General features: G+C 39.1%; 1 protein-coding gene across 1 annotated transcript in view; it reads right to left on the reverse strand.

Annotated features, from left to right (window-relative positions):
• CALCR (calcitonin receptor) overlaps nucleotides 1–25,605 on the reverse strand; it is a 113,366-nt gene that overhangs the window by 37,113 nt on the left and 50,648 nt on the right. The window contains exons 2-4 of the mRNA XM_027968454.3: nucleotides 7,842–7,922; nucleotides 2,120–2,276; nucleotides 1,243–1,353 (exon numbers count right to left, since the gene is read on the reverse strand). Of these exons, the coding sequence (XP_027824255.2) occupies nucleotides 1,243–1,353; nucleotides 2,120–2,276; nucleotides 7,842–7,922 (349 nt within the window). The remainder of the gene's footprint in view (nucleotides 1–1,242; nucleotides 1,354–2,119; nucleotides 2,277–7,841; nucleotides 7,923–25,605) is intronic.

Raw genomic sequence — 25,605 nt, forward strand, 5'->3', positions numbered from 1 at the left:
ATGGCAACCCCCTCCAGTGCTCTTGCCTGGAGAATCCCAGGGACGGGGGAGCCTGGTGGGCTGCTGTCTATGGGGTCACACAGTCGGACATGACTGAAGCGACTTAGCAGCAGCAGCAGTGATGAGCAGGGAAGAGCGATATGCTCTTTCTCTCTTCACATTCCAACTCTTAAATCAAAATGAGAATTCCTAGAAGTGGCTGGCCTGAACTGGTTTTAAAAGTGCCCCACTGTAATTCTACTTCCACGGGGGTCAAACTTTGTAACTCATTCTCAGAGGAAGCAGGAAAGCAAGTCCCCCACCAGTGTGGCTAGACTGAAGCCTGAAGGAAAACCATGTTCTGGCTTGAAAGTTCTGAAAACCACTTCAACCTATGTAAGTTTGTACAATGATTTAGAAATATTGTTTCTCAAATGCTTTTTTCATTTACTTAGAAAAGGGTTAGGTAGGAGTTCAGAGGACTTGGGTCGAGTTGTGGTTTTATATAAAATATTGTGTGAGTATAAAAGGAGATAATATGTATGAAACTGTTTTGGAAAGTAAAAAAAAAAATTCAATGAAAACACTCCTATGTTACTTTTATAATTACAGTGACTTTGATGTTACTAATGAACTTAACACATTTGTTGGCTGTTCATGTGGGGCAGGGCGGAGAGCTGGGTTAGTCTGATCCATGTTAACAGTACCAGTCTTCTTTATTGAGCATATGTCAATCATCAGCTGTCGGAACAGAAATCTAGTCAATGTTTGGAGTTACCACCTTCTCATTTCTCTTCCCTACACATGAGAGTTTTATATCACTTTCAACATTGCAATCAAATTCCCATTATGCTTCTTCCACCAGCCCAGTACACATAAACTCTAGATCAAGGATTTGCATAAGTCATCAAATGGGAAACAATGGAAAATTTTACAAAAACTTCAGCTGTAAATAAAAATGGTTCAGTTTTAGAAAAAGTAATTGCAATGTTTATTAAAATTCAATATTAAATGTTTAAAATATATAAATGGTTCCTTTTAATTTAATATTTAATAGAATTTATGACCAACATGCACAGCTGGTGATTGACTTAAAAAATAATCTTTGTACAACTGGATATTTCATTTGTGGAAATGTTTCGGAACATGCTAAACTGTAGAGATTATGATTTGGTAGTATATTTTGCATCTGATTTTCTTTTTGGAACTGGAAGAATGCTTAAAGATTCATAGCAAAACATAAACCAAAAAGAAATATTCTACCTTCCACATCGAAGTCCGGAAAATAATCTGGGCAGTGCTGTTCAGCGAGCGTTCCAGCGGGTGTATCGTCCCAGCAGGCCCAGCCATCCCAGGTGCGGTTGCAGTACAGACCTGGCCATTTAGAGAGAGATTACATTGCAATTATCAAAAACCACAGAGTCCTCAGCGAGATTTAATAGGGCACAGACGGTTACTCAGGGGTTCTCCACTCAGGTATGGAAATATTGAAACAGCAGTAGCAACAAAATAAAGGTACTAACTTTTCCAACTACTAAGGGAATTTCCTTTTTTTTTTTTTTGGTAGGATATTCTCCTTTTATTCCTCAAAAGGCTTACTTGTCATCTGTGTCGAATCTTTCCTCCAAAATTTCTCCTTTGCGATATCTCCAGAAATGTTATGAAAGAAACCTCGTGAAAGTATACGCTCTATCGTGGGTGCATGCTCAGCTGCAAATTCATGTCCGACTCTTTATGACCCCATGGACTGTGGCCCACCAGGCTCCTCTGTCCATGGGCATCTCCAGGCAAGAATACTGGAGTGGGTTGCCAAGCCCTCCTCCAGGGGATCTTTCCTACCCAGGGATCGAACCTGGGTCTCCTGCATTGGCAGGCAGATTCTTTACTGCTGAGCCACTACTGGGCTACTCTACTTAATTTTGTCTTAAGGACAGATGTTAACCAAAAGCAGTCAGATGAACCTGAGCAAATAAGCTAGGCATGTCTGTGGCATAAAATACACAAACATACCACAGTATGGAAGCCACTGTTAAAAACATGGGCATATTAAATTAATTGAGTTAACACATATTTACCCCCAGAAGAAAATAAGCCTTTACTAATGTTTGAAACACACATTCAGATACAGCCTTCTTTTTACCTTCTCCTTGGTAGGGGGGTGACTTCTGCATTCGGTCAAAGCATTTGTGCTGTGCCTGCAACAGTCTCTGTTTTCCTAAAAGGAAGAGAAACGGCTCCGGCTCCAGTGTTGGAGAGTAGGTGGAATCTGAACTGGCTGGAAGGACCGGAAGTGGGCGCTGTATTAGACAGGAAATGGAGTTACTTATGGAGAGTAGAGAGAGGGGAATACATAATGAAATGATCAAAAAGTATGAAAACATTTATTTTCCTTCTATAAGCAACAATTATGCACGATCTCCAGGTGGATTATTTTTTCTTTATAATTTAAGTGTATTTATATTTCATCTATAAATTCTACCTAAAATTTTCATATTTGCATTCATTCCATCCACACTGAAAATGTATAGCACCCACACAGACCCATGCACCTCATTACAAGATTTTTAAAATTTTATTATCAATGTAAAGTTTAGAAATAAATAACCTGATTTCCAAAAAAATATGAATATTAAATCAACTTTGTTTTCTCTGGAGCTCCTAAGAATCATGAATCATGTTATTCAAAGTAGATATATTAGTGCAATAAATAAGTTTTAATTGGATTCTTTCAACTGATTTGTTTGTACTTAGATTGCACACACTGCCAAAAAACTTACCCCATTTATTCCACAGAACAAACATAATATGTTCTTTTGAAATATTCTGCTTTGGATAATTGCCTTAATCTCTTTAAACTGGTTTCATCAGCAGATGACCTATACAAGGTAATTCATTTTCACTGCTGAACATTAAGGTATCTCTTAAATATTTTCCTAGTGCTTCTAAATTTTCAGTGCAGGCTGACATTATTTTGTCAGTCCATTAGTTTTCATTACCATCATAGGTCCTACTAATCAAAGTTGTGTGTCTGGGTATCTGAAAAGATGGATGTCTGACAAATTGTCTTAAGTTGTGTTTAGATAGATTTCCATTTCTTTCGTGGCTCTGATGTTTTGATTGTGCTTGAACTGGAATTTTTTTATATCCATGTTCTGCATGGGGAGCTTTTTGGAGAACACTTGCAAGTGTCAACCTACACTGACTTCTGTTTTCCTGAAGTTAGAAATACTCCTGGCTTTCTATCACATCTGCTGAAACACTTTTAATTGGCCTTATTCTGTTTAAATTATTCTAAGAGGGAAGTTTCCCCATTGTACTGATGGCAGAGATAGCATTATATACCTTTCTCTATTCTCCACAGTTGCTAAAATAAATACCCTTATACCCCATATACCCCAGGACATTCATGGTAGAGCCTCACTGTGTTCTAGCATATCTCACTGTGTAGACAGTGCATCCTGTCCCATGAGATAGTCTATCACTAAAGGCTAACCAATAAAGATTCATAGTGGAGACAGAGCATGGAGCAAGAAAAGATGGGAATGACTACAGATCCAAGGTAGAATTGGACCTTGAATATATGTACTGTCTGCACAGGCAGAGAGCAGAGGGAAGGCTTTCTGGATGGAAGGTAAGGCACACAGGTAAGCCCAGAGGAAGGAGAGGGCACGTGTGAAATTGTACAGAAACCAAACTGGAGGGGAGCATGTTTGAGGGTAAGAACTGAAATCAAGGAAAATCAGATAATACAGAGCCCTATGAAAACAAATACAAAACTTTTGGGACATGAAAGGCTCAAGATATTTTAGCCAATAGGTTAACAGCATGATGAGGTAAAGATGTCTTGCAGTTTTTTGACCAGTGAAGGTTGTGAAAAGAGAGTTAGGCATCAGATTAGAGCTGGGAAGCCCAGTCAGGCAGCTCAAGGCAAGGACTACATCACCTTAAGATGGAACAAGAAACAGCACCTCAGCACTTTTTCAAATAATAAAAGCACTAAGTATACCTGATAAGGAATGGAGAATAATAAGAGTCAAATGGCCTAGATATTTTAGCCAATACAGCTAGGAAAAAAAAAATGTAGTATCTTGAGAAGGAGAAAGAAAAGACATTAAGAAAGGAAAGCCTTTTTGGGGGAGAAGATAGTTCTCTTTTGGACTGGATGGGGAAGTATCAGCAAGTCATCTGAGTAGACATCTCTTGCAAACAGAAGAGGATGAATATTTATTATTGTTGTAACATTATGGTTACAACTCTATACGAATATTACTGCAAATATAGTTGACACCACTCTAAGTGTTCGGATTATTTCTAATTTTAATGCCTCTAGAATCTGTGACAGAAGAAATGAACACACCGACAATGATGATTAAAGGTGTACACGTCCTTTATCAATGTGGCTGAAAACCAGTATGTTGTAATAGAATATGATGTCATATATAATTTTTTTCTGTCACTTATATTAGATATGCTAGACACTAGGAACTATTTTGCTTAAGCTTGACCAAAGTAATATTCTGAATTCTATTTTTAAACAGACTGAACAACCCATTAAATGCTCCTGTGTTAGCTGGATATTCATGGAGGCCATGGGGAGGCAGTATGTGCAAGAATAGCAAGTGGAAACCTGTATTTTCAATGACAACATTATTTGGTTCAATGCAGTCTTAAACACAAGCGATCATGGCGACATGACCATCTGAAAGAGTAGCTGTAGTTCATGTAGACGACAGTAGCATCTTATCATTCCTCCAATGTTGAAACAAAACTCCAGTGAACTTCCTGTAACATGGTTCAACGGAGATTGTTTCAACACTGAGGGAATGAGCAATTAGAACTTCTGTCCTCAGAGGGGCCATAATAACCTGAGTCCGCTCCTGGTCTGGTTCATGTTTGAGCACTGACAATGCAGTTTTTCCAGTGGTAGCTGAATGTTTCAGTGATTTTCTTCTGAAAATAACATACAAGTTGAGGCGTCTGTTAGATATGTATACATGACATATATACATATATAACCATTGCTGCTGCTGCTGCTGCTGCTGCTAAGTCGCTTCAGTCGTGTCCGACTCTGTGCGACCCCACAGACGGCAGCCCACCAGGCTCCCCCGTCCCTGGGATTCTCCAGGCATCTATGTAATTCCAACCATGGAATTACTACTGCTGAAAAATAACATAAATGTCATCAGGTTCATTGAACATATTAAACTGTTTGCTGATGATTTCAGAGATAAAAATTGCTAGTGAAGTGGTACAATTTTCAGCAGTAAGGAGGGAAAATATAAACAGTAGCGATTAAACCACCAAGTGGTGTGAAAACAATATTCCACTTATCATATGTGTTGTTTATTCTATATGTTTGTGGAATGTAAATATATAATTTTATGTTCACATGAAGATAGAAATGAGACATGAAGGACATGTTTTTCTGAATAAAGACTGACATTCGAAGTTTTGCATTCAAGCCATCTTGCATGATGCTTCCAAAATCAAACAGAAAAACACCTCTTAATTGTTGTCCTATGCAGCAGTTTAGTCGCCATATATGTGATGTCACTCCTAAAGGTTCCAGTAGATGGCGCCACACATACGACCACCAAGCTGCCACTGACAGCTGTAGTCCGCAGAGGAAAACACCAGTGTTCTTTTCACTTTGAATGCCTTCCATATGTCAGGCACTGTCCTAGGTTCTGAAGAGTCAGCAGCGAGAACAAACCCGGCAAGGTCCCTGCCCTCGTGGAGCTTACATTCTAGAAGGTTCCATTCACACTAGTCATGGGTTCTAGAAGTAAAGCAATCTGATTTGAATGGCTGTGTGTTTAAGCAATTCCTACTTTGATGTAAGACAATCAGCTTCCTTGTTTGTTACAGGTGGTTTCCAGAAGAACAGAGAGAGAACAAGAAGAGAGCAGTTCTGTGTAGAACTTTAGAAATGGTCCAAAACTACTGACTGTGGGGATCCATGCTACTGGCCTGAAGGACGCTCCTACAGATTGTCACAGACAGACCTGTTCTAACGGGAATATGCATCCAGAATTCACAAGTTGATATGACCAACTTTCCATGTCACTGTTCTTAATAATGATAATGTCTATGTTAGGATGATTTGTAGTTTTCAGTTACTTAGACTTTTCAAAGTAAAGGATAAAATAGAGGTCTGTCAAGCGTTAGCTCTGCTTCTTCCAGATGGGATCAGATGCCTGACTATGTACTTTCTTCCTGAGCATTATATGAAACTCCTGTATGTATCATAAGGGGCTTCCCAGGGGGCGCTAGTGGTAAATAACCCACCTGCCAATGCAGGAGACTAAGAGACCTGGGTTGGATCCCTGGGTTGGGAAGATCCCCTGGAGCAGGAAATGGCAACCCACCCCAGTATTCTTGCCTGGAGAATCCCATGGACAGAGGAGCCTGGCGGGCTACAGTCCATGGTGTCATAAATTCAACACAAATTGGGGATCACAGTTAAGTGAACAACAAATGCTTCTCAGGAGAGCCTACTTTCTCTCTGTCTTCCTCGTTGTTGGTGTAGCCATTGTCATCGTCCTCACTAGCCTCTTTGGGGCACACTGTGCCAAGCGCTGCTCTAAGCCTATTGTGCCACTGCACAAGAAGAGAAGGTGATAAGACGAGAAAGCGCGTGCCTTCGGTACATGTAGACGAGGCTAAGGGAATGTGGTGAACCAAACCGATAATTTTTAAAGACCATTTGGAAATCAGGTTGGTAGAATTCAGTAAATATATTGGTAGTGGTTTTTCATAATGGTGTATATAAGAAGTGATATTTTAGAGTAATTAATGTCATGAAAATTTTTCCTTTTCTCTGAAGAATATTAATGTGGAACGTAATGAGTGTTTTAGAAGAAAACTGACATATCAAAAATTTTATGGACAAATCCTCCAGATCAAATATATAATCCAAACAGAAGCAAAATTTCTGTTTGTCACAATGAAGACCTCATAAAGCCAGTTAAGTGCCCTGTGCAATCATGCTTGCTAGTAAAAAGATGCCTACAAACCACAAGGCACCTGTCATGCTCATGCAAATATATGAAATTCTTTCAATCTTTGAATTTTAAAATGTACTAGGTAAGAGTTTTTAAAAGGTGAGCTTTTTTTAAAAAAAAAAAAACACCAAAAGTTTTGTAGTCTTTGTTAAAAGACTTTGTTTAGTCTTTCCTAAAAAAAAAGATGATTGGATAATATTCAAACTATTTTATTATCTAGTAGTTACTTTATCATTTCTTCTATCAATGTCTAGTTACATGATTTGTGAAGCAAAATTCAGGACTATTCACATATAGTTGATCACATAGGATTTCATTTGAGATATTAATAACAATATCAGTATGAATAAAATACATCAATCTCTCTGCATCTATAGAATATGATATAAGGCTTAGACATTCACAGACAAAAGAAAATATCCCAATAGTTTCTACAATATTCTTGTTTAAAATTTCTTTCCAATGGCATGAAGATACATGCCTTTCCAAGTACTAGATTACTTTTAGCAAATTATATTATACTTTATCTGAAGACTAAAATAACACGGCTGTCTTACATAATAAAATAAACTATCCTCATTCAGACAGGTACAGAAGGAAGGACTATATTAGCAATTATTCCCATAAACTTTGATGTGTAACATTATAAAATGTAAATCCCCTTAAAATTAAATTGACAGGCATGGAATGTTAGTAATAATCTTCCTTGAATAATGTAAAGAGATTTGTTAACAAAATATTAACAACAATTATAGTTTGTCTTCTGGAGAACAATGTCTACCCTTGCTCAGCTATACTCAGCCTTACTGTTTCAGCATTCTTGATTCACACAGCTTAAAATAACTCTGTTCCACTTACATTCAGGAAGATGAAGAGGGTCAAGCACCAGCGTGTAAGTGTGAACTTCATTTTGGGCCTTTGAAAACGGTCTTTTAAGACCTAAAAAATATAAAAGTAACAAAGACATTTAAATTAATGTAGCTCTAATATTGCCTGTGGCCTTTTTCTCCCCTGTTGATCTGACTTGAGGATCAGTGTCCCAAGACACCGTAAATACAATCCATATAAAGTAAGAACAGTATGCTTGACACACATACACACACACACACACACACGCACACACTATAATGTGTAATAGAGATAACTAGCAGGAAGCTGCTGTATAACACAGGTAGCCCAGCCTGGCGTGCTGTGACGACCTAGAGGGGTGGAATGGGCAGGGGGGCTCTACGGGGAGGGGATATATATATATATATAATTATGATTACGACTGATTCACATTGATGTAAGGCAGAGACCACCACAACATTGTAGAGCAATTATTCTCCAATTAAAAAAAAAAGGTACAAAGAAAAGAGAACAGTATTTTTAGAGGGAAATGCAACTGTAGGTTTCACTGCCCCTCCTCTCAACCTGGAGGATTGTTGTCTGGTTGTTGTCTAAAGTTCTCCCATTAAGAAATTCTTGAGCCCCCTTTACATGTCAGGACCACAATAAAAGATTCTGAGAAATCAAGAGCAATCAATGTGGACTTCACTTAACACACGGCATCAAAAGAACTGCTGAAAATTTCACTGGAAACATCCACAAAAAGTCACTTCCATGGGCATGAATAAATATAATGTGTGCTTTGTAAAGGACTAATAGCTGTGCCTTCTGGGTAATCAAAAGCCAACTTTTATTCAAATAGTTTATTTAGAGCCTTGACTATTTTTCTTTCCTACAAATTCTTCAAGTTTCAAGTTGCTATTAAGAATAAATTTCTTCCACAGTAAGACTTGTGTTTGTCACCTAACAACTCACCAGTCCTACTCAGGAGCACAATAGTCAGAAATAGGCTGCTTTGTCACAAATAAACAGTTTTTCATTTCCCTGCAGATAATTTTATACATGGAAAAATAAAGGGGTGAAAAAAATTTTAAACACAAACATTTCCTTTCTTCAGGGGGATTTGTGTGAAAACTGTTTCAAATAGGGGTGAGTGGTTATAATTGCACCTAACGCTATATTGATTGTACTGCTCTCATATTTTACATATTCCGGTTTGACTTAGTATCCACACTGTGTGCCTGTTGGGCTGTATCCTGTAGGTCTGTAAGACTTCAGACCCAAGAAAGGGCCTGGAGTCGACGGCAGAAACATCAACTGTTCATTGGAGAGGGGATCTTAAGCCAGAGGTCCTGGAACAAATCCCACCATTGTCAGCAAATGGCAGGCAGGACATGGCAGCGATCTTTGCTACTCGGGGGAGAAGGAGGCTACCACTTATGGGGGGAGTTTACATTAGGTTGTCTCAGTTGCCAGGGAAATGAGCAGCTAGGGCAGGGAGCAAGCACGTGGGGCAGTTACTAATTAGGGCTATAATTAAGAGTGGATGGTCACTTGAGAGAAACAAAGCCTGGTCCGGCAGGGATGTATAGAGAGCAAGAGAGCAGCCATCTTGAGTGGCCTGACCATATGCTCCATCCCTACATACCCTGCAGGATCCCTACAGTCTTGGCCTACCCCTTTTCTGTGATGTCGCTGGGGTCAGGCATACAGAGGTATGCTGCAACCAAACACCGCCCATGCCATACAGGTATCAGCAGCCAAGAGGCGGGCAGACTTTGGAGGCAGGGGCTTTTCAGGTCAACCTTCCTCTGGAAGCCCAGATGCGGATAACAGTGTCATCTCACTACAGCAATGCATGCGCAGTCGCTCAGTCATGTCCGACTCTCTGCCACCCGTGGACTATAGCCCACCAGAGGGACCCAGTAATCAAACTCGCTTCACAGTGAGGTCACTACTGTTGCCCAGTCCATGAACAGACTCCCTCCACTTGGACTAAGGAGAGAATGTACGATGTTCAGCAGGCCCAGTACAGGGGAGATATGACCATTAAGAAAATACAAGCAGTAAGAACACTCTGAGATAATACCACCCTGCTGTGGTTTTTGTCTTGGCCTGTAGTATGACCCCACCTGTCCAGCCCTAGTTCCCGGAGCTGGTGCCGAATACTGGAGAGACAGTATAATGGACCAAGCGTTAAGATGATGGTGCCCTAATTAATTCCTTTAGCAGTTTCAGGTGGGGCTGAGTCGAAGACAGGTGAAGACTTTTAATTCCTTTCTAATATTATTCCCCACGAGGAAGCAAACCCAAACCACCGGGGCCGTACCTGCCAGCCTCAGGGTGATTATAATGTGTTCTTCTGGGGGCAGATCCCATGGCAAGAGCAAAAGCAAGCTACTGTCCTGACCGACCACTGGCAGCAGTCCTCAGATGGTCAACAGTTGAACTTGGATGGTCTTGACCAGTTGCCTCTGGGTTAACATGGTGTAAATACTGGAGTGGGTGCTCCTGGGACGTGTTCACATGTAGAGAGAGAGTTTTCCCATCTCAATTGTTAGTACGTAGTCCCTTCATCCTTTCAATTAGCCTGTGGGGCAGGTGGCAATGCTAGTGCGTAGCATCTGTACTGACCCCTTCCTGAACTTGGTGGCCATTTTGCATTGCTCTACAGCTCCAGTAGGCCTTTGTAACACCTTGCACCTGTTGTGGGGCTTCCCTGATAGCTCAGTTGGTAAAGAATCTGGCTGCAATGCAGGAGACCCCAGTTCGATTCCTGGGTGGGGAAGATCTGCTGGAGAAGGGATAGGCTACCCACTCTAGTATTCTTGGGCTTCCCTTGCAGCTCAGCTGGTGAAAAATCCACCTGCAGCGTGGGCGACCTGGGTTTGATCCCTGGGTTGGGAAGATCCTGGAGAAAGGAAGGGCTACCCACTCCAGTATTCTGGCCTGGAGAATTCCAAGGACTGTACAGTCCGTTGCACCTGCTGTAACACACGGTAGCTATTGTCCCATTATGCAGTATCGTTGCTCTTCCCACCTCCATAGCTGGGACCAGAAGCCCAAGGGTATTTTGTAGTTGCCACAGGCCCCAAACCCTTCTAGTTAACCGGCCACCTCCAATTCATGAGTTCGCCCCTGAGATAACACTCCTAAAGCCTGTGTTTGTAGCTGTTTAGGGCTGGTGGTTGGGGGTATGCTTGTCTTACCTGACCAGCTAACATTCAAGTATTTGATAGATAATCCATGTCCTTACACTTTGTCTGTATTCTTTAGCCATCCCCACATAGTCACAAGAGCCAGGAGCGTGGGACAGCTACCTTTAAACTTGTAAGAGGCTCTGAGGTTAGCAGGAGATCACCAGTTTAATGGAAGAGAAAGACATCTCTCATCTCTCATGGTGGTCAGCTCCGCAGGGCCATACATGCTGGGGGACCGCCTGCTCAGATCACTTCCTCAGCTTTTCACATCCCATCCTTCTTTTCTGCTATCTTGGGGCTCATGGGAGTTGTTTTTTTTTTTTTTTTTTTTTTGCCTCTTGGCTGCCTCACCAGTGACTGCTGTCATTCGTTGTCATGTCTGACTCTTCGTGACTCCATGGACTGGACTGTAGCACGCCAGGCTTCCCTGAGCCTCAGTATTTCCCAGACTTTGCTCACACTCATGTCCACTGATTTGATGATGCCATCTGACCATTTCATCCCCTGTCATCCCCTTCTCCTCCTGCCTTCAACCTTTCCCAGCATCGGGTCCTTTTCTAATGAGCCAGCTGTTCACATAAGGTGGCCAAAGTATTGGAGCTTCAGCATCAGTCCTTCCAATGAATATTCAGGGTTGATTTCCTTTAGGATTGACAGAGGGCTGCACTTTGTAGGTCTGCAAGCCTTGTAGTTGCCCAGCCTTGGGACTCATGAGGCACGGGAGACGGCAACACTCAGGCGTTTACTGATGTGGGCTCTGGAGTGACACCGCCTGCCAGTAGCTGCAGGCAGGCAGGGTGGGGCAGTGAGGCAGGGAACGTGGCGACCCTTCAAAGGGGAATGACGTCATGTTGTTTCGGTCACCATGTTGGTTTGGTTACCAGGGAAACCAGCAGCTAGGGCAGAGGGCAATCATGTGGACAGTTACTAATTAGGTCCTATCATGAAGGGGACTGGACATTCATGTGACAGAAGCAGGCTCTGGTCAAGCAGGAGATGTACAGAAAACAAGAAAATAACCATCCTGAGTAGCCTGACCATACAATGCTCAATATACTTGTCCCGCCCCAAAGTAAAAATATATTCAATTTACATATTAGTATGCCAGGAAACTCAGGATGTAAACTGCGATTTTCAGGTGTCATACACCGGTCATGACACGTTGGTTTGATTGACTTCAAGCCCGTTCGTAAGTTAGAAGCATACATATATGTATCAAGGCTTCCCTGGTGGCTCACTGGTAAAGAATTCACCGGAATATGAAAGTCCTATGATTTCACCCCTGAGAGAAGCAGGATGTATGTATTTAAGTCAAACTTTAAAATATTTAGGTAGAATTCAATGGCATACAAGCATTCAAACCATCTATAAGTACCCACAGGAATTTAAAACTGTAGGTTTATGATTTTAGCCTTCTTATACATGTTATTACGTCCTTTTACACACTATTGAAAAAATTCTCTTTCAGAAAAAAATATGCCTGATTTGATTAGATGATGGAACTGGAAGGGATTCTAGAATTCAAGTTTTCTGAATTTTTCACTGAAAACCTACTGAAATGATTTCCCTTAAATTGATTAGAAAGTTAGTGAAAGAGCTCTGGTGACCCCCAAACTAGTACACACTCTAACTTACTATCTTGTCCCACATCAAAATTTTCCCTAGTTGGGTTCAATCTTCTGCCAGTGAAATCTCGAAGGCTGGGTCTAGTTGGAATAGATGCAACCCACGACCGTAGTCCACTCTCTTGCTCAGTTCAATTTCTCTTAATTACCTTTAGGAATTCTGTTTGGCTCTGATCTCAAGGATATCTTAAGGTAGAAGGTGCTTGGCCCCAGAACAAATGGGTTAAATAAAGAAATGACCTGTGGTTTTATTCAAAATATTTAACAATTGTTGCTACTTAAACATCCATCAATCAGAACCATTGCTGGCTGTTAACCACAGGTGCTGTTAGACTAACGCTCACCAGCTGTAAAGCAGCCCAGGCTTCTCTCCTTTCCTTTCTTCCATAACTCTGCTATTCATTGTATATGTACCTCCAGATTTGTGGTTGCAGAAATGGAGTTGCGGTGGGGAAAGGCAGAAAGCACTACATTTTTTAATAAAAGAATTAAAAAAATTTAATCTCTCTGACTCTAGTGATTAAGAATATTTTCTTTTATTAAAAAATTATACAATTTTAAAGCTTACTTTCCATTTACAGTTATTACAAAATATTGGCTATATTCTTCATGTTGTATGATACAAGAAAGCACTTCTTGTATTTATAAATTCACTCATTAAACATCACTGAGTCAGATGCATTTCTTGCTCTTATGAGCCATTACCCACTACAGAGAATGTCTGAGTGGGACATACCCTTATGCACCCACAATTCTGAGATTCCACACAAAGATATTCAACTTTACAAGGGACAAGTTTGCCCTTGTACTTCCAATTCCAGTAGCATATATTTACTAAATACTGAAAAGTGCCATCAAATGTAATTTAATTATTACAAAGCTTCCCTCTTCTTATTAAGTTATTTAAGGAGCCATTTCCCTGAAATTTGAGCACCTTGGAAATGATCCTTTTTTCGTGGCTGTGTGAGCAGTTCAAAAGGTTCTATAAAGTTAGCTCGATTCCCAAGGCGGGGTGTGTGTGTGATGGGAAACAGAGAGATTAAGCAGGATTAATGATATCAGGGATGGTCAGCCTAGTTGGATGGCTAAATGTAAGCCATGATGATGCAAATAGTTTCCATCACAGCAGTTGTTTCCCACCATGACCCTAATATGATCTAAAGGACATTTATCTTAATTGATGGTGTCCAAGTCAATTTCAGGGTGGCAAACTAATATTTCAAATGAAGAGAACATTTTGCTACTTGCTTTATTACAGAAAGCTTGGTATTTGTGAAGAACTTGCTCATGACTCACTTTGCCAGTTTGCTTTAAAAAAAATTCAGTATATAAAGAAGTTATGGTACATAAATAAGACTCCTGCAATCATTTAACTAATTTAATTAAGAACACCAAGGAAGCAATCTTAATGAATGGTATTTGGTTTGGGGATGCAGGTTCTGGGTTTTATTCAGTCTTGCAAATATGAATGTTCCCTATGGTGTAGCTTTGGAGCACAGAAGAAGAAAGCTGTAGGGAGGAAAAGGAAAAGTTATACTCATCTCACCTTAACTGTTTGGTTCTGCTTTCAATCTGTCTTCCAGTAGCTGGAAGTATAATTTTAAAAATGTTTCACAATAATTCCCCAAAGGAATACTCCATACATTGAAAGAAGGCACTTATACCAAAGAGAGTACCATTTCAGCAAGGACCATTCTGTATAATTAAAACTCTGTTCATGACACAATAGCAAGTTGCAATTTAAAAAAAGAGTACGAAATTAGCAATACATTTAAGACATAATGTCTGATGATCTTTCTTACTACATCCCTTAAGAGTGCCCTGATGGTGATTAGGTATTAAAAATATATTTCACAATGTAATTACCAAACTATAAAGGGAAATGAATCTCAATGGCCGATGAAAACACCAGTCATAATAAACTGATAAGAACAACTGACGAAACATAAACAAAGGCAGAACACGTTCAGAGGTATTACAGCAAATGGCCCCAATTTTCCACTTTGCTCATCACCATTTTGCTTTGGAAATTCCCACTAGCAGGGGAAGAACACAACAAATTCTTACAATTCCAGCATTGCAATTCCTAGTATACACTCTCACTGTAACCTCTGAGAAGTGGGTGTGTGTGCGTGCTAGTCACTCAGTCGTGCCCGACTCTTGCGACCCCGTGGACTGCAGCCCATCAGGCTCCTCTGTTCACGAGATTTTTCCAGGCAAGAATTCTGGAGTGGGTTGCCATTCTCTTCTCCAGGGGAATCTTCCCAAAACAGGGACTGAACACAGGTCTCCTGCAATGTAGGCAGATTCTTTACTGTCTGAGCTACCAGTGCCAAATCTGTTTAATAATTCTGTTTAAAGAGGGGAAGATTTTTTCTTTCTTTGGAGAATGTCTTGGAAAGAAGTCATTGAGGACATCCATTCCTGCATATCTCCAGAGTGTTTCCAAAGAAATAGACATTACATCAAGGGATATTAGGTATTTTAATAGTTCTTCTCTTTTCCTTGTGGACACTGTCTGCACAATTTCTTTGTGAAAGAGCACTGAGAACAAGCTGCCTTGAGCTACCATCAAAAATAGAGTGCTGTGTCATTAAAACGCTTCACTAGGGTGATTTTGCCCAGATAATACGTATATCCACACTGAGTACTGAACTGATCATAAAAACAGAAAAAAAAAAAGCATAAAGCAAAATCGAATCATAAACTAAGACAAAACAAGGGCTTCCCTGGTGGCTCAATGGTAAGAATCTGCCCACCTGAAAGGAGACAGGGGTTTGATCCCTGGGTTGGGAAGATCCCCTGGAGAAGGAAATGGCAACACACCCCAATATTCTTGCCTGGAAAATTCTATGGACAGAGGAGCCTGGCGGGGTTATAGTCCTTGGGGTCGCAAAGAGTTGGACATGACTTAGCAACTCAACAACCAAAGGCAGAGCAAACATAATAAACTTTTCAATGGAAATAAGTTAAATGGCCAGAGGTCATGAATGAACTGCCTACAGTTATTACAGATGTGTTACCTGGGTGGGAACCAAATAGTGATGAAATATATACCATTATGCGGCAGACAGTAGATTTTGGTCCCAACTAAAGATTTCTATATTAAATAATTGTTTGATCACTTAGGACTGTAAGATCTGGAGGGTCTCTGCTTTCTAGCTTATTTTTCTAAGCAAGAACTTCTCCTCCTGAAAGTGACTAATAATCAGAAAGCAATAAAGTCCCAAAGAGCCAAATTAGGGTTAGTTTAGTGAAAATGAAGTGTGAGCAGCCTTAATGTAATTCTAAGGCAGCAGAACACTCCCTGTTGAACAGGCACCCTCCAATGACGTGAGGAGGTGGTAAAAGGGGGACCCATTAAGCTGTTACGTCAGTTAACACCTGACTGAGAAAACCTTGGTGTAACAGCAGCATTTCAAAAGGGCGACCAGCTGGGAGGGTAAGGAAAAGCAGGGAGAGCAGTGAGCCCAGACTGAAAAGAGGCAGAGGGGATGGCCAGGTAAGGCAGGCCAACTGTGCTCTTAATGTTGAGGTTCTTGAGACAGCCTGGAAGTTAAATCAGGCCCCAAGGAGAGACAGAATTACTGAGAAAGAGAGCAGAAGAAAGCACACCTATATCACTGTGTGTGCAGGACTGGAATTAGGCTGATAAAATTTGCATTCCCTTGTGCAATTGTCCACATGGACAAGATGAAGATGGCTACGTCTCCATTTGTCTCTGTAAGAATCAATGGTCCAAATTTCACAAAACCCTGAATCTCTGATTAACTTAAGGATCAAGTCTATAATATGTCATTGGATACCCCTGAAGAATCTTACAGAAGCATAGATATTAAGTACAATGAAAACTTCTATTGCCATTTGGTATACACCCAAAGGAATTTATTTAGTCAACAAAATCATTGAAATAATTTCATTTTTTATAGGATATAACATATAATTGCCACAATTGGGAAATGTATAAATCTTTTAACATTGCCTTTGTAGTGTTATAATATCAAGAAAAATTTTATACATGTATTTATTTCTTTAGGAATGAAATTCAAGTTAGAATTCAAGTTAGTTTTAAAGGACTCTTCAGTTGGGGTTTGACTTAAGGTTATTCAATTAATAATACTTGAATCGAGGACTCTGTTCCAGCTACATCTTTAATTCAATGACTGTATTTAAAATTCTAAAAATATTTAGAAAATAATTCCCAAGTAAATTGATAGAGCTCTGAAAATTAGAAGAATAAGGACTTAGACCATCTACATGTTTAGTGGTTAGAAAGGATGAATTAATAAGGATGGCCTTCCTTGGGGACCTAAGCAGCAAATTAGCTTTGCCATTAAATTGAGAGGCTTAAAGAGAGTTTTTCATCTTACCTTTTAGTGCTATCTTTATGCATTCATTTAAGTTATTACATGCAGTATGATAGATGGCTGCTAAATATGATAATAACAGTGGGCCCCTGTGTCAGTCGCTAAATTGGTAATTGCAAGTCAGAGCAGTTTAAATTTGCTAAATTATGTTGATATGTGCTTAATTATATCAGCAACAGAAAGGGCGATAAAAAATATTCTCCCAAGCAAGATGCCAGTAATAAGTCTTAAAAACAAAAAGTAAAACTAAGATTTTCCATCATGAAATCAAATTAGTCGAATGATTTAAATTTCTTAATCACTCTGGTTATTTTGTGTTAATCACAACAGAAAATAATATCCTATCAGGTTTAAATTTGTCAATGATTCCTGTCTCTTAACAGCTAGCTAAATATTCCTTAATATTCTAAAAGAATGAGAGGCTTTCCAATATGACTTTATATAGTAAATCTCCACATATATTGTAATTTTTTTTCTGATTTCTTGAGGATCCATATGAGGAGAATAAAATTTCTTTCACTTTCCAGTGTGGAAAATAACAGTTATTGTTCATTTTTTCAGGGGTCTTACTACTATCATTCATGTAGAATTAATAAGCATGAAGATATGGTAAAAACTCAGCATATTAAATGTGGAAGGGATATATATATATATATATATATATAGTGCACGTGTGTGTGTGTGTGTGTGTGTGTGTATGTTTGAGCTATGCTGTTAAAGCAACATAGGCTTTAGGCTTTTCAGGGATGTATTCTTGATGGAGTTGTGTTGTCTTGCTCCTTTACATGAAAAAGTGATGGACATCGTTTTCAAATTGTACCATAAATAACGTTTGACTTGTTACAGATGGTTTTCTCCCAAATATGGCAGCTTCAATATAAATCTCATCTCACGTCATCTTATGATGCGGTGCGGACCCTCCTTCAAGAGGTGGTGTCTATATCCATGCCTCTTCAATTTGGGGATACTTTAGTGATTGACTTGACATACAGAGTGTGGCAGAATTGACTCTTCATGACCTGATAGGTTCAACTATAAAAGCCTATTTACTGGTTTGTCTTTGGCTCTCTCTTTTTACTGAGACACTTGCCCTTGGAACAATGTTGTAAAGAAGCTCATGTTATAACATGTAGAAGGGCCAAGTTCGGGTGTTCTGATTGACAGCCCAAGCATCAACTGCTACGCACGTGATTATAGAGCCTTTAAATGATTCTAGTACCTCACCTAAATAAGACTTCAGGCTGAAGCCCCAGACATCAAGGTACAAAGTCAAATTGTTTCCCCTGTGTCCTAAATTTCTGACTTAGAAACAGCTGGAGATAATAAATTCTGATTATTGTTTTAAGTTATTGAATATTGGGGTAATACTTTATGCAACAACAGGTAACTGTAATAAAATACAGCTTAAGGGCTCAGGAAAAGATTAAGGAAGAGTATTTGCCAAGTTTCAGTTCTAGCACTAAGTAGATGTGTTAGTCTAATGTAACTAATCATAAGTAAAAGATGCAATGCTCCAGGTATCAGTTTTTTCATCTCTAGTTCGAAAAATTGGACTAGGTCCCTTCCAGCCGTAGGATTCATTATTCTCTGATGGACCATTCTACATAAGAGTATATCATAAGGTATTTTTGATAGATATTTGTTGAATGAATGAACAAAATTTTAAAAAATAAAATAATGACCATTAACTAAATATTTTGGGAGCTTTAGTTCTAACAGAGTGAATGGGATTAAGTGATGTATTTACCCCAAATACCTTAAATCGTTTCCAACAATATTGGTTTTTAGACAGGAAATAATGAAGTCTTATCTTGCACATCACTGAAAAGGTAATTTGGGGAGTCATTCTCTCGAGAGTTGCTGGCAACTCTTAGACTCAAGTTATTTGAAATATGATATTGTTATCTGGGAAAGAGAAGACCCTAACAGGGTATTTAAGAACTAATAGGCTTCCTAACCTTATATAATATAAATAAACAGATGCCCTAGGTTTTTTTGGACCTTTTAGTACATCTGACAAAAGCAAAACAAAATGAAAAAACTTTCAAGATAACTCAGAACTGCTTTCAAAGCAGAAACTAGTTTTATTTTCTTTCTAAAGACTTTGTCCAAAGCAACATTTGGAATACTTAGAGATTAATTTTCTGGCAAATACAGAAATCTCCAGTTTATTTCCTCAATGGAAATCGGTCTTATTCATTCTGGGGACAATGTTGCATTTATAGACTATGTCCTGATTAAGGACTCAGGATCAAGTAAATTATATATATATATGACATCAATATATCACAAAAGGATAAACACAGATTTGAAAAATATCTCTGGTAAAATTAGTAATAATTTAATTACTAATCCTAATTCCAAAATGTGGATATTTATAGGCTGTATACAAAAAATAATTTCCCTACATGGTAAGTTTGACCTAAAGCTTCCCTATAATCATGTTAGTTAGGCATTATTTTTATATACTTTTACTAATCTTTTACTAATTTATAGAAGGGATTTTCAGAGATGACTTGAAATGACCTATGTCTTTGAAAAACTTTTTTCTAAAGGTTTTTGAGATTTTTTCCTCCCTATAAATTAAGTTCCCTGTCATGAGCAAAGGCATTCATTTATATTATTTCACTGCGGAAATCATATTGTCAAGTGGAACTCAGAGTAGTGAGTACTCTATAATTATTTACATTGATGACATAAAAATGTATCATCCCCTAAAACTGTACTTTGAAGTCACAGTAGGTCAGCATTTCTCTGCTCCATGTTTTCTTGGTTCAGAAGAACATGAAGAGCTAAAGACCCTAGGCAGTATGTGGCATCTTCATTTGATTGAGGCAGAAACTGCACCCAGAGAGATTAAGAGACTTACTTAAAGTCTTCCACCGAATAAGAGGTAGAGTCCAAATTCAAACCTGAGTTTTTCTGAATCTTTGGTCTACGTTTTCATTTGCCCCATGTTCATGATTTCTTCACTTTAGAAAAGCATATCTTTTGTTTGATGGTACCATAATTGGTAATTAAATCAATTCAGAATCTTAAAAACATACATAGGACCTTCATAAAATTTACATGGAACTGACAACCATTTGGTGAGTATAAACGTGGGGGGGATGCTCTTGCTTAATTAAATCCAGCTGGAGATCCTAAAATATTTATGGTGATTGTATTTTTGATAGTGTGAATTACTATGACTTATATAGATGATCTGAGCAGTCTAATTAAAAGGCAACTCTTGTTCAAAAGTGGATGAGGCTCTTCAGGAAGCCTTGAAGAGCTCCACGCAGTTTGACGACATCAGTTCTGTGCATACATAAGAGGACAATACGACTCCACAGAACACTTCTGGTTCTGAATGGCACTTGTATAATTTTTTTCCCTCAATACATGGCAACAGTGACATCATTTATGATTATCACTTTCCTTCCATTGTATGATTACTGTACACGGGAAGTGGCACCTAGATATTAGAAGGCAGCAGAGACTGCTACGAGGAAAAACAAAACATTTAAGGCAAACCAAAAGCCCCATGAAGGCCAAGAGGGACCATGAACACTCTCGCAGTACTGTTACATGTTCATTCTCAAATCCGGACACGGAGCTACTGCTCTCCCACAATGCTCTGTGCTCCCTGGAAAGTCCAGAGATGTGGTCTCCACCTGCACACGAACCCTGACTCTCTCTGGGCTTTCCGGGTGGTGCTAGTGGTAAAGAATCCCTGCCTGCCAATGTAGGAGACATAAGAGACACAGGTTCGATCCCTGGTTTGGGAAGATCCCCTGGAGGGGGGAATGGCTACTCACTCCAGTATTCTTGTCTGGTTCCACAGACCTAGGAACCTGGCAGGCTACAGTCCACGGGGTCAGAAAGAGTAGGACACGGCTGAAGCGACTTACTACAAGTGCATGCTCCTCTCACTATGCTTCTAGGATGTTCCTAAAGTAAAGCTGGCTTTAAAGGAAACTGGGATACAAATAATCCCAAAGGACAGTTAGAAGTCTCAAATGCTCTGCCAAAAAATATTTTAAAAATGTATTTTCAAAGACGATCAGGCTAATCATTCATGTTAATGAATGTTAAAAAAATCTAACAATATCTGTTGCTCAGAGTAAAAGTGCATACATGTATTTTTATTTGCTAGATCACTCTATTAAATACTGCAGTATAGAATCGCTGGTTTCTTACAGGATATCTGATTTAAAAATATATTTCTTCTTTCTCATATTTCTTCATATATAATATTTATTTGACTTTCTCTTAAATTTTATTTGTAATATTTCTATATATGTTTTAAAAGGTAACCATTTCTAGAATGCTGTTTTTTTCAGTAAAGCGTCTTAATATTTCTCCATGGCAAATGACCAAGCTAGGTTTGAAATCCTGTTATAGCATTTATGAGCTGGGTGACCTTGGGAAAGTCGGTCAGTCTCTCTGAGGCTCCATTTTCTCATTTAAAGGATGATAATGCCTGTCTTGCAGTATTAAAATAAACTTCAGGGAAGTTGGGTCCATAAAACATTTTAAGTATTCATTATATAGACACTTATTTTTATTGTAGCCTGGGCAAGTTCCATTTCTCTTTGAGAATAAACTGTAATTTAATAGTGAAGCCTCTAGAAAGTCAAAAAGGTCAGGGCTAGGGCCCAGATACAGTCAGAGAAGTGGAAAGTCCTTAGAAAGTTTATAGAATTAAGGTATAACTTTTATCTCTGTGTGAAATAAGATTACTAGGAGAGTCACAGTTTATGGGATTGTTTTTTGCACATTGCTGGTAAACTTTTTCCTTTAATAACCTAATTTAAAATTTTATGCATTAAAAGAACTTCATCTGTCATTATAAGGAAAAATCTTCAATGGGATCTGAAAATTATTCTGCACTTACACTGGCTTTTAAAAACAATCTCAAATAATATATTGGGACTATCTGGCCAGATTTTTCCAGGTACCATGTGAATAGCCTTATTACTTTAAAAAGTCACTGACCCTGTCTGAAGAAAGGATTGCGCAAATAACAATAATAATGGTGGTCATATTAATAACAATTATAGCACTTACTATGTGTTAGCGTGGGCTTCTTTGGTGGCTCAGAGGTTAAAGCATCTGCCTGGAATGTGGGAGACCTGGGTTCGATCCCTGGGTCGGGAAGATCCCCTGGAGAAGGAAATGGCAACCCACTCCAGTATCCTTGCCTAGAGAATCCCATGGAGGGAGGAGGCTGGTAGGCTATAGTCCATGGGGTCGACGACTGAGTGACTTCACCTCACAATGTGTTAGCAATGTCCAAATCGCTTTATATATGTTGCTCACTGAATTCTCACAGACAGGGTAGGTACTATTGTCACTGCCATTTTGCAGATGAAAAAATGAGGCACAGAGAGATTAAGAAGACAAGAAAGTGATAGACATGGCATGTCCCAAGAACATCAATACTAAGGCATGTTGCCTTCGTCATACTGGATGCAACTGAGCAAATATCTTTCAAATTAAAGAAAAAGATGAAGGGGAGCGTGATAATGAAAACAGTAGATCACAGCATTCCCATCTCTGTTCTCTTTCTTCTCCATGGAAAACTTTCTCTGACTATGTAATGTATATGCTGAACCATTCTGTGTGTGAGGCAGATGGAGAAAGCATTTCAGGGAGTGCCCTAAGCATTTGTGAAGCAGTATTTATAGCTACAATTGGAAGGAAACGTAAAGAGTGTACATAATTACTGAAATTATAAATATTAATGTTCAAGTGATATTATTGATCCATTCTTTTGTCCTGATTTTACCACTCACCATACCCATATCATCTTAGGCTAATCAACTCAGCTGTAGTTTCCCATCTGTAAAATGAAACAGCTTTGTTAGGAGATAAGGTCTAAGGTCTCTTGAAACTTAATGTTTTCTGATTCTTACAACAGCTCAGAAAACTTCATCCTAATTTTTTTATAAGATGTTCTGATTTTTAAATCAAGGTCCTTATCAAATTGCACTTGACCTCTACCCAGAAGGCCATCTTCTTGTCTTAGTCATTGAAATGAAGGCATGAGAGCTTTCATTTGCCTTGAAAACAGAGAAAATGATACTGACATCCTATAAATTTAATCTTCTCTGCTCTCTTTGCTGACTGGTTTAATTGTTTCTGATGTGATGCTGGCCTAATTAAAAAAAAAATAGTTTCAGTCGTGGCCAAGACAAAGAAGTTCTGTTTTGGGGGCCTTCTGCCCACCTTTTACATAAGGAGAATAAACTGCTGGATAACTCATGGTGCAAGGGAAGAGATGGAGAGCTTCTTTGTTATTCTGTGTTTCAATAATGGACTTTTTCACTTTAAAGTCCCAATGCTTCTGCAGAATAATTAGCACGTCTGTGTCAGTCTCCATTTCCCTACATGCCGAGAGCAGATCCATTTCCCTACATGCCAAGAGCAGATCTCTCATACCAGTAGAGACTAGAAAAGTAGAAGCGGAATTTCTATAGAGATTACCATCCTTAAGAGCACACTGTTCAAAATCTTTCAATCCTATGCTTCGTTGTTTCTTTGCAATTGATTTTTATACACATGATCTCAGTTGTACCTCACGAGCCTTAGTGAGTACAGCAAATGTAAGTATGTTCATTTTATAGATAAAGAAATGAGGCTTAGGTAAGTGGAACGTGACCATGTTTTACCATATGTACACAGGCTAGATATAGAACTAGCAGGCGAAGAAATCTGCCATTATTACCCAAGTTATAAACGCTAAGGAGAGGATGAGAGCTCACATCTTTCCACTGTTTTATTTCTCCTTATATTGTATATATCTATGCTGCTGAGTCACTTCAGTCGTGTCCGACTCTGTGCGACTCCATAGACGGCAGCCTACCAGGCTCCCCCATCCCTGGGATTCTCCAGGCAAGAACACTGGAGTGGGCTGCCATTTCCTTCTCTAATTCGTGAAAGTGAAGTAGTGTCAGTTGTGTCTGACCCTCAGCGACCCCATGGACTGCAGCCTACCAGGTTCCTCCATCCAGGGGATTTTCCAGGCAAGAGTACTGGAGTGGGTGCCATTGCCTTCTCCAGTATATATCTGTATCTATTTACGTTTATCTAAGAAAATCCCATGGATGGAGGAACCTGGTGGGCTGCAGTCCATGGGGTCACTAAGAATCAGACACGACTGAATGACTTCACTTTCACTTTTCATTTTCATGCATTGGAGAAGGAAATGGCAACCCACTCCAGTGTTCTTGCCTGGAGAATCCCAGGGACGGGGGAGCCTGGTGGGCTGCTGTCTCTGGGGTCGCACAGAGTTGGACACAACTGAAGCGACTTAGCAGCAGCAGCAGCAGCAGCAGCAGCAGCAGCAAGCAAAGATTAAGATTACCATAAATTTTAGGATAACGGGTGAAGTTTCCCATAATGACATATTTCTTTAATAATAAAGTAATAGTTACTAGAAGTCCTTCATAAAGTAAAAACGGCCAAGAAGAAAGGATTTTGGCATATCACTCTTCAATTATTATGCAACTGGAGACTCCGTGAGGATACAGAGCTGTAAATTCACAGCCCTGAAAGTGAAAAGGAGCTGTGGTTCATAGCATGAGACTAAGTTCAAGGAAGACAGACTTGAATGGGACACTGATGTTTTGTGTGCTCATTAGAACCATGAGAGCATGAAACGGCTGGTGTTTGAACAAGAATACTATCAATGTGAAGGTGGCAAGCGAGTGGCAAGATAAGCCACTCCTTCACAGTTTTGCCTCTGTTCAGTCTATTAGGGACTTTAGAGGTGATTCCACTGTTAACCTAGGGAGTCAGAACTGAAGAGTTTTTTTCCTATCACACAACATTTATCGTAGTGCTAGGCACAAAGCCAAAACTCTGAAAATGCTTCCAACTCTACGAAATTTGAAGTATTAGAAAGAGCTTTGAATTACTGTCACAAGATCTGTGTTAGATTTGAGATCTCTTTTTGTTATTTGTTAGCCATTTAGCCTTGAGCTAATGATCTGCATCTCTGAGAAAAATACTCATCCTAAAAAATTTAGATGGTATTGGTAATTATAACACTCCACATAGTTGGGAAGATTAAAAAACTATTATAAACCCTGAATGATTAGTACACATAAATGATTACTATTTCTATTTTTGAAAGAGGCCTTTTAAATATAACATTGTAATAATTCACAATATTAAACACACACACACATATTGGACTTCCTTGTGTCCATGAAGGTAACCTGACTCACTGACCCCTCACTTTCTATCTTATAGCTTTAATGAGGATATATTTTCTATCCAAGATAAACAAATCTTGTTGAGCAAAACATTGACCAAAGGAGAAGTATAAAAGAAATTAGTTTTAATATATCTATATGGAAAATCCATAAGTAACTCTAACTCCCTGTGAGAGTTTATTGTAGGGTAAAAGTGACATCCTATATTGGTAAGGAAAAGAGGGATTACTTAATAAATGGCGGGTAATAATTACAAAGGCATTTGGGAGAAATTTTGGTTTCTTCTTCCTTCCCAATAAGTCAATAAGTTTCAGATGGGTTATTAATGTTAATATTTTAAATTAGAAATTATCAAAAATGTTGCTTTACAACACTCAACTCCTCGAAATGTCTAAGAG

The sequence above is a fragment of the Ovis aries genome, chromosome 4 (assembly GCF_016772045.2).
Source record: "Ovis aries strain OAR_USU_Benz2616 breed Rambouillet chromosome 4, ARS-UI_Ramb_v3.0, whole genome shotgun sequence".
NCBI lineage: Eukaryota > Metazoa > Chordata > Mammalia > Artiodactyla > Bovidae > Ovis > Ovis aries.